Here is a 17,937-nt window from a genome sequence, read left to right as displayed (position 1 = left end):
CCCCAAACATTTCTGGACTGTGGTGGTGCAGCTGAGATTCACTCCTTGGGTTGGCTGATTTAATCCTGTCACACCACGATATTTTGTGGTGATTTTTTGCTCAGTTTCACCATGTGTTTGTAATCATGGAATCCCAGAATGGTTTGGCTTGCAAGGGGCCTTAAAAATCATTTTGTTCCAGCCTCTTCCATGGGCAGGGACACCTCCCACTATCCCAGGTTGTTCAGAGCTCCATCCAGCCTGGCCTTGGACACTTCCAGGGATGGGGCATCCACATAACCCAACCAATTAATTGGAAATTAATTCATGATTTCCCAATTATTTTCTTGTAACAGCTTCTTAACCCTCCCAGTGCTGCTCTGAGGTCTGTTAATTGTCTTCTCCCTGCTCCCAGTTAAATTCTCTTCTCTTTCCTTCTTATGACACAAGGAATTCTCTCCTTTGATGATAATCAACAGATTTCATCAGGCATTTGAAGGGACTGAGGTTTTCCAAGGCTCCCACGTGAAGGATTTGCTAATTTTGGGCACAGGGGAAGGTGGAGTCACTGCCCTGGTGTCCCTGCACATGCCACAGCCCCCCAGTGTCACCCCAGCTCCCCCAGGCAAAGGCTCCATTATTCTGTGAGCAGGAAATTTTCAGTCTTGATTAAAAGGAAGAGAGAGCTCCACTGCACAGAGAAGAGGAAAAGGCTGAGGAAGCACAATTGCTGCTCCAGGAAAACACTTTGGTGTTCTGTGACTGTTTCATCTCATCCTCCTCCTGTGCCCCAAACAACCCATCCACTTTTGCCACCCATACCCTGCCAACTTGGGTTGAAATTGCAGGACCTGGGGAAAAAAAAAAAAAAAAAAAAAAAAAAAAAAAAAGTTGTTCCTAAACTGTTGTTTTCCATGAAATCTAAATCAGTGCTGCTCCAGGCCAGAAAATCCTCCTGGTTCCACCAAAGGCCAACAAAAATCCAGCTGGCCAAAATTCCACCTGACATCAAGATGTTCAAATCCTCACCACAGCCTTTCTTTGCTGCCCATCTTCCATGAGGCCTCAGGGCAAGTTCACTGTTCCCTTCCTCAGCTTCCTCACTGGAAAAGAAAAGTAATAAGAAATCCCTACCTCAGAGACCTCCAGATGAAAGGTCATGAAATAAGAAATAAGAGGTCATGAAATAAGAGCCAAATATTGATGGTCCTGTTCTTTCTGAGCTTCAATAATTCATTCCCTGCTGGGCTGCTGGATCCCCATGCAAACTTGCTGGCAAAATAATTTCTGTGCCTGTATTGTTGTATTTCCATTGACCTGCACTTCCAGCAGAATTGGAATAAAATGTAATTGGAAAATTGATAGGAAACACAAGAACAAAATGATCTGGGTTGTACTGAGTGAGTTGCATTCATGCTCTGTGGAAGCAGGGCCCAGCATGTGCCATGTGGAATGTCAGGGTTTAGGCTGGGATGGGGTTGTTATATTCCCAATTAATCTCCAGTACTCACATTCCTACTGGGAATAAGCAATTGCTGGTTTGTCTCCCTTTTCCCTTTAGAAATGTGTGATTAAGGTGAATAAAGAGTCTCCATTTTCTGAGACAGCTGTGAGAAGCTGAGCTCAGCTTGGCCAGGCAGGAGCTCAGCCTTGGTGGTGATGGAGCATTTCCTCACCTCAGGGCCCAGATGTTCAGCTGTGCTTTGAGGAGAAGCCAAGGTGGCCCTGTTGATCTGTCACCTGTCCCCGAGCACCTCCCAGATTTAGGGAAGGGCTTTGTGCACAAAAAATATTTGCTTCTTTTGTCTCTCTGTTTAAAATAAGCTCCTCCCTCCACGGTGAGGGCAGTGCTGGGTGTTTGATTTGGCAGCCAGGGAAGAATTCATTGTGGTGGGAGGAGAGAAGGGCTCAGAGCTGGTTGGATTCAGCATTACCCCAATGTCTTCTTGAACATCTCCCAGACTCACATCCCTTTTATCACCTGCCTTGTGTCCTGCCTGTCCCATGAGTCCTCCCAGATGTTGTGCCTGACTCTGCAGGAAACACCAGAGGGAATAAACCCATCCCTGAGCTCCCCCAGCACCCAAACCTGATCCACTGCAAGCATGGAGAGAATCACAGAATCCCAAATTGGTTTGGGTTGGAGGAGCCTTAAAGGCCATCCAGTGCCACCCCTGCCATGGCAGGGACACCTCCCACTGTCCCAGGCTGCTCCAGCCCCAGTGTCCAACCTGGCCTTGGGCACTGCCAGGGATCCAGGGGCAGCCCCAGCTGCTCTGGGAATTCCATCCCAGCCCTGCCCACCCTGCCAGGGAAGGATTTCTCCCTGATATCCCATCTAACCCTACTTTCTGTCAGTTTGAAGCCATTCCCCTTGTCCTGTCTAAGCACTTGGCAAGTTTTCAAAGAGACCACATCAAATTTCATTTCTGTTTCCCACCCTGGAGGTTAAACACACTTCAGGAACCCAGCAGGAGCCAGGGGATGCTGCCCCACGAGGAGACATCTGTTAGGGTGTTTGGGACTTAGCAAGGATCCCATGGAGGTGTAAAACTGTGGAGATCTGGGTCAGGTCTGCAGTGTGGGACAGCAAAATAAAACCCCATCCACAGAATTCCCGTAATTCCCAGAATTCCCAGAATCCCTGGGTTGGAAGAGACCTTCAAGACCATGGAGTCCAGCCCAGCCCCAACCCCTCAACTGAACCCTGGCACCCAGTGCCACATCCAGGCTTTGTTAAACACACCCAGGCATGGGGACTCCACCACCTCCCTGGGCAGCCATTCCAGAACTTTCTCACCCTTGCTGGAAAAACCTTTTCCCTGCTGTCCAGCCTGGATTTCCCTTGGTGCAGCTCGAGGCTGTGTGCTCTGGGTGTGTCAGTGCTGCTGGAGAAAGAGCCCAGGGCCAGCTGAGCCCAGGCCCCTTTCAGGAGCTGTGCAGAGTGAGGAGGGCAGCCCTGAGTCTCCTTTGCTCCAGGCTGAGCACCCCCAGCTCCCTCAGGGCTTCCTCACAGGGTTTGTGTTCCCAGCCCCTCTCCAGCCTCCTTGGCCCCTCTGGGTGTGCTCAGTGTCCCAAGGTCCTTCCTTGGAAGGTGCTGCTGGTTTGATCTGCTGCTGACTGGGGCTAGAACCAGGAAATTTAAAAATTTCTCATTAAACTCTCACATGAACATTAAAGACAGATGGTTTTAGCCAGAAATGCTCAGGTTTAGGTTTTTTCCCTGTTTACCTCTGAGCCTGGGATCCCTGATTTGGGTGAGGCAGGACGCTTGGCAGTGAGGGATGTCCAGTTTATGCTCCTTGTCCCATGTCTGGATCAGGGAGGGGTTCCAAGGCAGCAGTGCTCTGGCAGCAGCAGTGAAAGCTGCAGGAGGGAGGCTGTGGCACTGTGTTTGCCATGCAGGAGGATTTGGGCTGCAGCTGCTGCCACGAGCGCCCCAAACCCACCTGGGAATCAGGGGGAAATCAGGGAAAGCTCCATCCTGAGCTCAGAGAGAGTTCAGCAAGGTACATCCTGCAAATAACCCATCCCTGCCACCACCACACGACATCCTCCCTGCCCAAACATTCCCAAAGCAACTTCTGCAATAATCCCTCGACAATATTTCAATATTTTCCAGGCATTGCTGCTTTTTTAAATTTTTTTCCTTAGACACACTCTCACTTCCAAGGCATCTCTGCTGGGAGAAGAGTGCCACCTCATGACTGATGCTGAGGATGGAAGGAGCCCCTGCAGGGAAGCTGGCATTGAGCAGGACAGGGACAGCTCCTGCCCTGGGCAGCTTTTCATCCATCACCACCCTGAGACCATCTCCCCCCTCCAAAACCCGTGGCTGTGTGCTTTGCTGAACACAAAACCCAGGGCTGAACAGGAATTCATTCATTACTCGAGAGAGCTGACGTTATGGAGGCTTTTATACAAAGTTTTCCCTGCTTTGAAAGCCCCCTCATTTAATTCCAGATTCTTTTCCATCCTCTTAAGCAGCTCTCCTGTGGGAATTCTGCAGTTTGGATGTGAGCACCCTCACCTTGCTTCCCTTTCCACACACGCTCTTCTCAAGTTCTTTATTTTTTTCTTACTAAAACAAAAAAATTTTTCCTCGATTTTTTCATCCAAGATAATTATTGTTAAACTAAGGAAAATTAAAAAGTCCCAATGACTCTGTCTTGCTTCCACAAGTGAGGTGCAGGTGTCAAAGAAACTTAGAATTTCTCTGCTCCATCACCAGTTTGGACTGTTGGAGGAAAATGTGACACATTTTGCCATAGATTGATTTGTCTGCACTACTCCAGAAACAATTAGTTTAAATATTGTCTGTTTAAATATGAAGAAATAGGAAAAAAAAAAAACAGCTTTATGCTGTTTTTTGGTCCCCTCTTCCCCTACTTTAAATGAATTTAGGCATTGAGGAAAGTGCCAGACTGAAAAGCTCAGAGCTTGAAGTGTGTTGTTCCTATTTTTTTTCATAATAGAAATATCAGGAGAGTAAAACTGAAGCTTTCCTAAAATCCCAACCCTATTCCTGCTCTTCTCCTTTATTGGACCTGTTGCTAAATGTGGACAGTAATTAAAGATTAATCAGCTTCTTCCACACCACCTCCAATAAAACCAAAGTCAATGAGAACCAAGTGAATATTTATTTTTCCAAAATGGTCATTGATCTACCAGCAGGTGTATTAATAGCTTCTACTATTAGACAGGATGCCAGGCAGATAAATATGGATACAAAATCTGACATAACTCGAATATTAAACAGCATTTCAGAAGGGAAAGATTTTGCATCTCGTTCCCCCAGGCAGCCACTTTCTGCTCCCTCCTGCATCTCAAAATATGCTGCTCACATTGTCAGATAGCCAAATATTATTAACCTGAAAGCATCAACTTAATAACTCTCATCCTATGAACAGAAAAAAAAAAAACTCAGAATAAAAATCAAAACCCACTTGCCACTCAGTGGGAGGATTTACAGCACAGATGATTTTCAGTGCAGAGCTGCAAGAAGGCCTGCAAAAGTTCATCAAAAATCAGAGCTGCAGGGAGCCTGGCATTGGCTGAGGCTTTTGTTGTGATCAAGATATCAATAAACCCTCATTTAAATTTCAATTAAAGAGCGTTGTGGTGTCAGATCAACTTGGAGATTAACGTGTTTAATGGTTTCCCTTAAAGAGATTTTTATTAAGGCCTTGATCAATCACATTAAATAATGACATCAACAAATGTTAGGTTGCTTAAATTCTCTCCCACCAAGAAAATTAAAGGGGATAAGATCTACTACCCAAGCCCATCACTTAAAATAGTAACAAAAGCAGCCCAGATATTCCTCCTCCTCCTCCCAGAGCTTGGGATTCAGAGCTTCCTTCTGCAAACCATGGAGCTCCTCTCCCCCAGCCCTCTTGCCACTCCTTCAGGTGAAGCAGAAGACAAAAATATCATCTCTGAACACACAGGATATCTTTAGAAAAGCTGATTTCTTCAAGTTTTCTCTTCTAAAATCAAGTTCCACCCACCCACGTGTGGCTTGTCCCAGCCCACCTAAAAGGAGGCAGAGTTACAAAACTGCCTGGGCCACCCCAGTGAGGTGGGCTGCGGCTTCCCAAAAATTCCAGGGATTTTGGAACTGGAACTGGGCTGTGGTTTCTCAAAAAATCCAAGGATTTTGGAACTGGAACTGGGCTGTGGCTTCCCAAAAATTCCAGAGATTTTGGAACTGGAACTGGGCTGTGACTTCCCAAAAACTCAGGGATTTTGGAACTGGATTTGGGCTGTGGCTTTCCAGTGATTCTGGAAAAGGAACTGGGCTGTTGCTTCCCAAAAACCCCAGTGATTTTGGAGCTGGAATTGGGCTACTGCTCCCAAAAAATTCCAGTGATTTTGGAACTGGAATTGGGCTGTTGTGCCTTCTCAAAAATTCCAGTGATTTTGGAACTGGAATTGGGCTGTGCCTTCTCAAAAATTCCAGGGATTTTGGAACTGGAACTGGGCTGTTTCTTCTCAAAACTTCCAGGGATTTTGGAACTGGAATTGGGCTGCTGCTTCCTAAAACTACCAGTGATTTTGGAACAGGAATTGGGCTGTGATTCCCAAAAATTCCAGGGATTTTGGAACTGGAACTGGGCTGCTGCTTCCTAAAAATTCCAGTGATTTTGGAACCTTTGCTTGTGCTGCATTTCCAAGCATCCCTTCTCACCAGCATCTGCCTGCCAGGAACAAGTGCTTTACCTTGGGCTCTCTTTCATCTCCCCCTCTGCTCTCTTCAGCCACAAACCTCAAAACAGCCCCCAGGATATTTGGTGGGTGATTCACAGATTTTGCTGTCAAAAAGCTCCCAATCTTGCCTTATTTCCTGGATTTTACAGCATGCCAAGCTGCGTGTTCACACTGTTTTGTCTTTAATCCTGGCGTGCAAACGTTTCCACAGGAAAATGTGACATTTTTAGAAAAAGCTCCAAGTCAGGAAAGTTCAGCACGGAGCAAACCTTGGATGTTCAGCATTTTAAGGAGAGGAACAAAAGCCACCCAAACATGCAGACTGGAATTAGGTGTGGAAGAAGTGGTGGAATAGATCACACTTCTATTTTAATGAAATGTTTTAATGAAATCCCCCAGCAGTGACAGCACTAGTGTGCAGCAGGTACAAAGTGTCACAGAAAATGTTTCTTTTGCAGAAAACACCATTCCAAGGAAAGGGTTTTTTTCTCCCAGCCATCCCTTTGGCACTGATTCCCATGAGTAGGAATTGAGCAATGCCTTGTTTTGGTGTCAGTCCCACTGCACTGGGTGCTGAGTGCCTGCTCCCCAGGAGAGGTACAGATGTTGAGGGCTGGGTTTATTTTTCCACTAAAGATTGACTTTCCATGCACATTCCTTGAAGGATGCCATCTTGGAAGAGATCCTGCACAAAAAATGTTCAATCCTTTCTTCAAGGCCAAATGCATTTCACAGAATCTCAGAATTCCAGGTTTGGGTGGGAAGGGACTTAAAGCCCATCCAGTTCCATCTTCCTGCAGGGACACCTCCCACTGTCCCAGGCTGCTCCAGCCCCAGTGTCCAGCCTGGCCTTGGGCACTGCCAGGGATCCAGGGGCAGCCCCAGCTTCACCTGTGCCAGGGCCTGCCCACCCTCACAAGGAAGAATTTCTTCCTAATATCTGATCTGAACCTGTAATGTTTCAGTGTGAGGCCATTCCCTGGGTGCTGGCCCTGCATCCCCTGGAAATTGTCTCTCTCCAGCTTTCCTGGGGCTCCTTCAGGCCCTGCAAGGCCACCCTGAGCTCAGCCCAAAGCTTCTCCTGTGCAGGTGAACAATCCCAGCTGTGCCAGCCTTTCCTCCCAGCAGAGCTGCTCCATCCCTCTGCCCATCCTGGAGCCTCCTCTGGGCTCTCTGCAGCAGCTCCAGCTCCTCCCTGGGCTGGGCCCAGGCCTGGGGCAGCTCTGCAGGTGGGAAATCACCTGAGGGGGCCCAGGGGCACAATCCCAATCCCTTTCCTGCTGCCCACCTGCTTTGGATGCAGCCCAGGTCACATTTGCCTTTCTGGGATGAAAATGCACATTTCTGAGTCGGACATTTTCTATTCTTCACTTCCTACTTGTATTTTATATGTGCCCAATTCCCAACTTCTGCCTCCCCTGTGAGGATTGGAGAGAGAGGAACCTGCTTCTCATCCACCCAGGATCCTCTCAGCTCCATCCAGATCCATCCAGGATCATTTCAGCTCCATCCCCATCCATCCAGGATCCTCTCAGCTCCATCCCCATCCATCCAGGATCCTCTCAGCTCCATCCAGATCCACCCAGGGTCCCCTCAGCCCCTCACTGGTGGCTCAGCTCCCAGTGCTCAGTGTCAAACCCCACAGGACCCTTCTCCAGGGAGGCAGCAGCTGCAATCAGAGCCTTGCTGCCTCTTCCTGGATATTTTCATGGAATTCTGGAGCAGGATGCTCGTGAACCATGGCAGGGGAGAACATCCCACCTGCAGGAATGGGGAGAAATCCCTTGGGTTATAATAGTGTGTTTGTAGAAGGTCAGGACAGATCTTCTCCTCCCTCAGTGCTTTGCAAAATGGAGCTGCAGCTTCTTTTAACCAAAATTCCCACAAATCCCCCGTGGTGGGCACCCAGAAGGAAAAATAAAGCTCTTGTGCGGTGCTGATCTGAAATCTGGGGAAGCTCTGGATCCATAAATGCATCCCAAGAGCCAAGCACAGAGCAGGGCGCAGAATCCTGGCATTCCATGTCCCAGCTCCTCTGAACTGAGCTCCCAGTTTTGAAGTGCCAGTTCTGGAACCAGCTCCTCTCTCTGTGGTCTGACATTATTGGATTTAATAAATTTCCCACATTTAGGTGGCAGAAAAATGTAATCATCACCCATTGGGAAAAGATCAGCTGGAAAACAACATCAAAATTCAGACACATCAGGATTTGCTGGGCACAGCCTGAGTATGAGGCTAAATTGAGGTTAAATACTGGCTGAATTGTAAATTTATGGTAAAATTGCAATTTTTGGGTAAAATTACCATCTCTTTACAAGCAGTTTATTGAGAATATGTTGGTACATTTTGCTAAAAGTGGCAGCACATTTGAGGCTGGATTGGGCAAACTCTCCTGCCTCAGCAGGTACCACTTGTCAGAAGGCAAAAAATGAGACACAAATTACCCAGCATTTAATTCCTGATAGGAGAAACAGAAACCAAGTAAATCAAGCATTTCTAATTCAGCATTTTTCCACTGGAAAATATCATTTCCCTGGCATTGAGATCTCCTGCAGGGGGGGAAAAATGCATTTTAACAGTTTGTAAAAGACTAAAGCATGCCCATTTTTTTTTATTTAGGTGTTGCATTACACAAGATATCACATTTGAAGAAGTCAGAATGAAATGCTTTGAACAATTCAAGTTAGATTTTGTTTAGGATTTAACTTAATATGAACTTCATTTTTTTTTTTTAATGCCTGTTATTTGTTTTAGCGAGAAATAGAATTCAGAGCATCAGAAAGTTCAACTGACTTGAAATTATGGCTTCAGTTTCCTCTGCATATTCATCTCTGGGCAAATGGGAGCTGATAATCTGCGTGTTCTCCTGCAGAGCTGTGATTTCCTTACGGGGTGGGGTGGTCAGAGCAGCTGCTCCAGCCCACTCACTCCATGGCAATTTGGATTTTCTGGATGGAGCTGGTCCCTGCTCCCTCCCCAGCTACCACAGAGACCCCTGAGCAGCACTCACAGATGGTGTCAGCAAATAAAATCTCAAATATGGTGATCTCCTCCCGAGCAAGAAAGGTGGAAATAGAAATATCAAATTACACGTATCGTTGGCAGGAAAAAAAAACCTCACCAGTTTTAACGTTATACAAGGAAAAAGAAAATAAACAAAACCCAGCGAAAGTTAACTCCTTGTATTCTAATAAGAATAAAAATCATCCGTCCTCACTCCCTTTGCCTCACAACCCCACAACACAAGGGTTCCACACCAGACATGCTGAAGCAAAGATATTTAAAATATTTAAAAGGCTCCCAGGCACCTGTGCAGTTTTGGCTTCTTTCAGGACGTTTTGACATTTCTCAGGGTGAGATAAACAACCAATTTCCAGGTGTGCTCTGAACCAAGTCATCAGAAACCCTGGGAATTCCCCTTTACTACCTCTGAATGAGAGATTTTATATATACATATATATATATTAATGTATTTTCATATATGATATATATTTTTAGAGTTACATATATTTATATATTATATAATATATTTTTATATATTTATATCTTTTTATACATTATATATATGTTTATATATTTTATATATTAATATAATATAATATAATATATTGTATTGTATTATATTATATTTTATTATATTATATCATATCATATTATACTATATTAATATATATTTTTATATTATATATTATAATATGTAAATATATGTTAATATATATAAAATATATATATTATATAAAATTATATATATATATATATATATATATATATATATTTGTGGGGTCTTTACTCAAATAAACTGAACTACCATAGCTTTACTGTCAGCTGTACCTAAATTCTATGATTTTATGCTTCCAGCTTTAAAATACTGCAGTGAATTCAGGGTCCAACACAACATTTTGCTTCCTTCTTTTTAGCTTGATTAAAGAGGACCAATGAACTCCCATGGAATGTTTCTGACACTGACTTAGTGGCACTCTGGAAATTTTATTCCAAATTTCTGTCTTTTTTTTCCTTTTCCTTAAGGCAATCATTTTCACACCAGGGAGAGCTGTTTAGTACAAATTTGACAGCAAAAAAAAAAAAATTCTAGAGGAGGGAGGAGGCAGAGAATCCAGTGCCAGCACATCTCCTGCTTTTCCATCTCAGCGTGCTCCTGGTGGCACAGCAGAGAAACAGAGCCAGCGAAGCAAAGCTGGGGAATTTGCCCAAGCCCACACAGGGTCTGCAGGAGAAGAGGGGGATCAAGCAGGGGGTCCTGGCTCCAAGCCTCTGGCTTGTTTTTAATAGCCCACGCTGCTTTCTTCTTCTCCTGAGCACTCAAAAATAGCCCAAAAAAAGTGACAAATCCTTCAGCAAACAGGTTGGAGATCAAAAGGTCAGCAGGGCACAGAGCAAAGCTGGTGGGTCCTGGGTGGGACCCTGGAAATCCACCTGGGTTTCTGGGAGCTACAGGAAAGGTGCAGGTTCATCCAATTCCCTCAGTATTGGGGTCAGTGGAGAGGGATTTCTCTGCAGAGGGACAGGACACAGGGAATGGCTCCCACTGCCAGAGGGAGGGAGGGATGAGCCAGGACATTCCCCTGGCTGCCCTGGATGGCTCCAGACCCTGGCAAAGAGCTCAGAGACCCTGGCACGGAGTCAAAGACACCTGTGCCTTCGATTTTAGCCCATGGAAACAACTCCCAACTTTGTGTGAGGAGTTACAAGCTACAGGAGTTTGAGTAGAATGATAGTGAATATATCACAAAGAAGAAAAGTAGAATTTTGAAGTTTTTGGAATGGGGGTTCAAGAGGCAAGATGGAGGAATCTGGGCATGTCCAATCTTTCTCCTTCTTCTTCTTGTCCTCCATCTTCAGCTGTGATAGTGACACTTTTAAATTAGTTTGGAGTAGAGACAAACTGTCTAACATAAGTGATAAGTATTGAAGAATTATTGTAAATAAAGTATACACGTAGTTTTTAGTATTAAAAAATAACACCGCCCTGAGGATGGTCAGAGTACCTCAACCCACCCTACTAAAGAGACCTCAGTGAGTCAGAAATACAATGAATTAAATAACAGCAACTAAACAACCTTGGGAACAAGAGCCAAATAATCCCATCTTCTTCTTCAGTCTCATAGCTGAGAAAAAGAAACTTTCTAACACCTCAGAGTCACCTCAACACCAAAGACCTGATCAGATAGGACGTTGGGAATTAGGAATTGTTTCCTGTGAGGATGGGGAGGACCTGGAATAGATTTCCCAGAGGGGCTGTGGCTGCCCCTGGATCCCTGCAGTGTCCAAGGCCAGGCTGAACAGAGTTTGGAGCAGCCTGACCTAAGAGAAGACCCCCACCCATGGCAGGGGTTGGAACTGGAAGATCTTTGATGTCCCTTCCAACCCAGACCAATCTGGGATTCTTTGGTCACAGTGGTGAAGCAGAATTCTCCCATCTTCTCCCTCCTGCCCCAGACAAGGATTCTGCTGCTTCCTGAGTGCTACAGCTCCATCAGGAGGCTGCAGGAATTTACCTCAAGGGGTTGAGAACTTCCTCCACGTTTAGTTTTGGTTTCAAAAGGTCCTGTCTTGGTTTAAATAGCCAGGTGTCTGCTAAGGAAGGCAGGAGCCTCCCTTGAAATGGAAAATGTAAACCCCTCTCTCCAAATTGTTATAATTTTGAAATTAAGGGGCTCTTAGGCAAAGATATGGGAATAGGAATAACAGTTCATTAATAGGAAAGAAAATAAAAATAAAACCAAACTGCAGTAATACAAAACAGCACTGCCAGAGTCAGAGCAGTCCCTGTCCCCCTGTGTGTCAGGGGGTGGCACAGCCCCATCCCATGGGGGCTCAGCCCTCCTGCAGTGCCAGCTGTGGCTCTGCTGGAGCAGGGATCCTGCACAAGGGGGGAGTTTTCCTCTGCAGCTCCAGGGCTGCTGGAGATGGGCCTGGGCTCCCTCTGGCAATGCAGGGCAGCAGAAGCTGCTCCCTCTGGCAATGCACTGGGCAAAGGCTGCTGGGCTGTGCCAGCACCTCAGATTGGATCCAGGTAGGAATGCTTGGCTCCTCCCCTGGGCGCAGCATCTCCCCATGGGATGATGGGATTGGATCAGCCCTTCAGGGACACTCAGTGGCCATGGACAGCAGAGATCTCCTGCAGGGAGGATTGGCTGTGGGAGAGAGAAAGAAAAAACTGCCCCATGGACAGCAGAGAACTGCCCCAGCTCTGACAGATGGAAATAGAACACACAGCCCCGGGCACACTTTTCATCCTGAGACAGGTTCTCATGATCCAAATGAACCTTTTGATAAAATAGATCAAAACCTCTGCAGGGGTACATCAGCAAAGGCTGCTGTGGATGCAGACTGAAAGGAATTCAACAGGAGCATCACAGGAAGCCTCAGCTCCCAAATGGAGACCCCAGACCAAATTTTGTTCTCCTGCACATGAGTGAAACCCCACTCAGCCCAAAAATGGGGACACCCCTGTGCTCCATGCACAATCTGCTGTTGAGTCTTACTGCAGGCTGAACTGTGGAGCAGAATTCCCACAAAATGATTGAAAACAGCTATATCCCAGATAATTTACTGCAGCAGGAATTCTGCCTGGTCCTGCCAAGTGCCAGCAGCAAATTGCTAAACCTCTGTGACTGTCAGAGAGGTGCAGCCAGTCGTGGGCCATAATTCTTGGCTCCTCATTTCATCTCCCTTTTTTTATCCCAGAAATGGAATTTGAAAAGAAAAGGTGCTGTTGTAAAAAAGGCCTGTCTTGAGTAAAACAAGAGCTGGATGAGGTTTTCACTGTGTGGAAATGGCAGGGCTGGAAAATCACTGTATTTCAGCCCAAACATGGGTTTGATACCTTGGTTCTGAAAGAACCTTTCCCCCTGATTGTTTTAGAGCATTTTATTTTTGGTGGCTCTCATCCCAAAGGCAAACACTGCATGGTACGAGTGTCTGACACAACATTTTATTGTCTAAGCTACCATGAAATCTTCAATTTCTTGTAGAAACAAAGACCTTTTTTAATCCCAATTAAAAGCAAGCCAATAAAAAATTTTAATAATAATAAATAACAATAAAACAACAAAAAGCCAAGGTAGCTTGGCTGCCTAAAATTAAATCCCCATAATTTAGTTTCACTGACTTGAAAAATCCTAACTTCTATTCTAGCACTGAAAATGTTTAATCCAGCTGTGGAAAAGGAATGGGAATTAAATCATTGCTGAATGGGAGCCTCAATTAAAAATGGAGATCAACATTTCGGAGGAGGGTTTGTTTTTAATGAGCTGTAAGTTTTACATAGTCCAATTAATCTTCTTGATTCCTGCAGAAAATTGTCCCTCCTATTTCCCACCAGGCAGAACAATTTTTCCAATTCCAGCTTTAGCCCATGCAGTCCCACCCTGCTTGTTTTTCTCTCTCCAGCCCACGGTGTTTGTGTTCTTGGGCTGAAATTTGGATCATTTGGCCTTGGTCCCCTGTCACTGTCATATTTTGTGAAAAATCTCTTTGCCCAGGATTTCTCTCCTGGGAAGCTGAGAAGCCTCGGAGAAAAAGGAAAACAATAATTATCTGATTTGCTTCTCCAGTGTTTTGCTGCCTTGGAATGTGGTTGGAGATTGTTTATCCAACATGTGAATTGTTTTTACTTATTGGCCAGTTGGGACCAAGCTGTGTCAGATTCTGGAGAGAGTCAGGAGTTTTCATTATTATCTTTTAGCCTTCTGTCTGTATCCTTTCTGTATTCTTTAGTACAGTTTAGTATAGCATTCTTTAATATAATATAGTACCAAAGAATAATAAATTAGCCTCTAAGAACATGGATCCAGATTCAGCATTCCTCCCAGCGATGGGGGACCCAGAAAATACCACAGTCCCCAGCTGGAGCAGTAATTGTTTTGTCTCCCTGCTCTGTGCACAGAGCTCACCATCCCATATATGAAGCTCAGACCCACACACTAAAGCAGCGCAGAATCTGAAAAATAGAAAATTTAAAACCTGAGGCATCAAGGGAACCCTTGGATCAGGGGATCAGGGTGGGCTCCAGCAGAGGGAAGCTTTGGTGACAGTTCCTGTTACCCTGGGCATGTGGCAGTGGGTTTGTGACAGCCAGGAGACAGAGGATGGCACAGTGCCCCACCCCACCTGAGACCCACACCAGGTGAGTTGGTGAAGCACAGGCAGAAGAGAAATGTTTGATAAAGAAATTAATATTAAAATCTTCACTGGCGGACTGAGCCTTTCTTATTCAGCACATACGCAGGAGCAAAGGGCGTCAGTTTGCGCTCCCTAAACCCGCTGTGTGAGCTCCACCTCGTGTGATGTCAAACCTCCTTCTGTCCTTCTTACAGACAGAAAAAACTATAAATTAAGGGACTTGGGGAAGCCATGGGTCCTGATTACAGCACTTATTCCTTCTCTGTTGTTGCAGGGATGACCTGCCAGGCTCGCAGCTCCTACATCACCAGTGAGATCCTCTGGGGCTATCGCTTCACGCCCGTGCTCACGCTGGAGGATGGATTTTACGAGGTTGACTACAACAGTTTTCACGAAACCTATGAGACCAACACCCCCGTTTACAGTGCCAAAGAGCTGGCAGAGATGGCCAGCCGAGCAGAACTGCCCCTGACCTGGTCTGTTTCCAGCAAGCTGGACCAACACGCCGAGCTGGAAACGGAGGAGGAGGAGAAGAACCAAGAAGACCAAAATGAAAGAAACGGAGACGTGGCCAACTTGGAGAATGAGTCCAAAGTGTAGGACCAGGGGAGAAATAAAGGCCACCTCCTTTATCTCCTCCCTCTCTGCTCCCTGTTTCTTTCTGCGACACGCCTTTAATTTTTTTCTCTTCCTGTTATTGGTAACTCATGGAAAATAAACATTTTAGATGAGAAATCCCAACTTCAACCCCAGACTAAGCCAAGGCGTGGGTTAAAGCTGCAGCACCCATCAGGGATGGTGGAATCTCCCCCTGGCAGTGACTGGTGGCCCCTCTCCAGTGCAGACCTCCAGGCTTTTCCACATCAACAATAACAAAAACCGATCCCTGAACGCAAAGGAAATGGATGCAAGGGATTTTAAAGGAAAGACTAATTAATGCCCACCAAAGCAATGGGCCTTGGCTGAGTTTTTATGTATTTCAGGACACTTTCACAGACTGGGTGACAGTGGAATGGGCCTTGCAGCTTTAAGAGGAAGGTGAACAGAGGGACCTGCAATCCCCCACGACCCTGTACATATGCCTTATGTAACTATTTCTCTCTACATTTAGTAATAAACGCCGCATGTACAAAAGTACTGTAGTAAAGAACTTCTAAATAATGTACACAGCTGTGTAATTAATGTAGGTTTAGAAACAGAGCTCTAGAAATATTGGGATGCAAAAACTAACTACCCGTCGAGTAGGCATTTCTCTTCAAATATTTGCAGTGTAAAATTGATTTTAATTTATTTTTCTTTCCCCTCCCTTCTATGACTCTTCTAGTGCATAACATTTTCTTCAGTGTACCAGACTGGCAGCTATTTAGAGTACCTCACTGTTGGCCAAACAGATTGTTTCACTCGCTCTAAAAAGCCATAAGTCTGGGAGAGGGCAGGGTAGAGAATTGTATTCCTGACATACTGTGAAAATGTTTACAAATAAGGCAAAACCCTTCCTGGTTACTCTTTTTTGGGGGCAGTTCAACTGAAAAATTGAGGCTGTGGCAAATTCATGGCTAACCAGAATTTCCTGTGTACTTTTCATAGAACAAGAATGTGTCATGTGGAGGTGTTATCCTTAACGTGCAATATCCAGGGAATCTGCTTCCATGGGATTTCAGTGGAGTAGTTTGCTACACACAAAAAAAACCCCACACACACAAGCCATTGAAAAATGAATGTTGCACCTCAGCCAGTAGATTTTAGCTACTTCATCTGGGAAAGAAACAGCTGGATTTCGTGTGGAGCTGGAATCCATGACATTTGCAATTTGCTGGTGCTGAGGCGTGGGGGGCACGGCATCCCTGGAGGTGTCCTTCCACCAGGATTCCCAGGAGAACACACAGGTGGATCCTGCCTGGCTCAGGGGAGCCCTTCCTCAGTGAGTTCCTCCACCTTAGGTGACTCCCTGGTTGTTGTAAATCCCTGGAAATCCCTGGGCATTCCATCCCAGGGCAGAACATCGCTTCCACAGGAGTGGGGGAGCTCCACCAAGAACAGCATTTCTGCCAGCAAAGGAGGAGAAGCTGCAGCCTTAATTCTGGGGGGTTTTTTTTAATGCCTGCCTACTCCGGGAAGAAAGAAAACACTGAAGAGAATCTGAAGCTTTTTTTTTTTTTTTTTTTTTTTGGTACAGAAAACTTTACATTTAAAACTTTACATTTAAAACTTTACATTTAAATAAAAGAGAAAAAAAAATAAACCTCAGGAGAAACTTGGTGGGCAGGTGGAAAATTTGCACTGTGATATAGCTTTGGCATTAAATTCACACCTCTTTTCCTTTTTTTTTTAATTTTCTTTTTTGCTGGTACCACTGCCCCTTGCTAATTTTCAGAGAGGGTGGCTGATCTGGGGGGGCCTCCAGGTGAGGAGGCCACAGCAGGGCCTGGGGAAGGGAAGGGAAGGGTTGCACACCAGGGCAGATCAGGCTGGATGGGAAGAGGTTTTTATGGTTTCAGTGTTGACCATTTTCCCCTAAAAGGCATTCCCAGGATGCAAGGAATGGTGCAGGATGAGGATTTTTGGGCAGATGAAGGTTGGGACATTTCTGAGAGACAGCTCTTGGCCACAACTCATCCTCCTGCCCCAGCATCAGCCCCATGCTCCAGCCCATCCATCCCACCAGCATGGCTCCCCAGCAGGGCTGATGAGGGTTTTTTTGGGTTTTTAGGGTTTTTAGGGGCTCCAGAGCCCCTCTGGAAGCGTTGGGGCCGCCCGCGCACGCCAAAGGTGCACGAGCTGAAAGCAAAGCTTTCCCTCCGAGGACAAACCTGCTTTTTGCTCTCACAATTCACTGGGCCACTCTAGAAGTCGTTGCTGCAGGTTGAGAAAATTTGTGTTGCAGCTCAGGGCCCTGATGAAACCTTTTTTTTTTTTGTGTCCTTCAGCACGGAAAAAGAGACTTTCCGCCACTGGGGCATGCGCATGTGTAAGCTTTATTTTTGTGAATAGGGCACTTACAGCTTAAGGTGTGTGTGTGTTTTGTCTCTTTCTCTCTCTCTCTCTCTCTCTCCCCCCCTGTATTTTCTCGTCTTTGGTATCCATGTAGTATGGACTGTAAAGTTTATGAGATCTCATTTTTGTAACATAAGCTTTAAAAAAAAAAATATAGAAGCCTCCAAAGCTTTCAAACGGGGAAGCTTCACGGAAACTTTGTACTAGAATGTCCCTATCAAACACCTCTATTTTTCTACAATGATTGATTAAGCAGTTTAACAATGTATTTTGTGTCAATGATTTCAACTGAATTGGTACAGAGACAATTAAGAATTGAATGCTGTTAATTAACAATGGATTTTCAAGCCGTATATCCTGAGTGGTGTTTTCATTGACAGTAAATCATTTCACCCAGGAATTTCAGCTCTTAGTCCTGAACAATATTCAAGGAAAGCTCAATTCCCTGTGGAAATATTTGTGGTAAATGATATTTAAGGGACGTAGCTAATGTAACATCTTAATGTAATTGGCTACAGAATTAATCCAGACCCATTACACCTCGATTTCATTCACTAATATATTTTTATGTCTTTTTCTTGGATTATCTTGAGATTTCTAGGTGAGAAA

General features: G+C 45.3%; 1 protein-coding gene across 2 annotated transcripts in view; it reads left to right on the top strand.

Annotated features, from left to right (window-relative positions):
- Positions 1 to 17,681, top strand: part of KCNJ6 (potassium inwardly rectifying channel subfamily J member 6) — a 167,691-nt gene extending 150,010 nt beyond the window's left edge. For both annotated transcript variants that reach the window (XM_036381701.2, XM_036381692.2), the window contains one exon: positions 14,609 to 17,681. In XM_036381701.2, coding sequence (XP_036237594.1) covers positions 14,609 to 14,934 — 326 coding nt within the window. In that variant the 3' untranslated portion in view covers positions 14,935 to 17,681. The remainder of the gene's footprint in view (positions 1 to 14,608) is intronic.
- Positions 17,682 to 17,937: the final 256 nt, after the last annotated feature.

The sequence above is a fragment of the Molothrus ater genome, chromosome 2, assembly GCF_012460135.2.
Source record: "Molothrus ater isolate BHLD 08-10-18 breed brown headed cowbird chromosome 2, BPBGC_Mater_1.1, whole genome shotgun sequence".
NCBI lineage: Eukaryota > Metazoa > Chordata > Aves > Passeriformes > Icteridae > Molothrus > Molothrus ater.
Note: the sequence above shows the minus strand (reverse complement) of the source record. Positions and strands in the feature narration are given on the sequence as shown.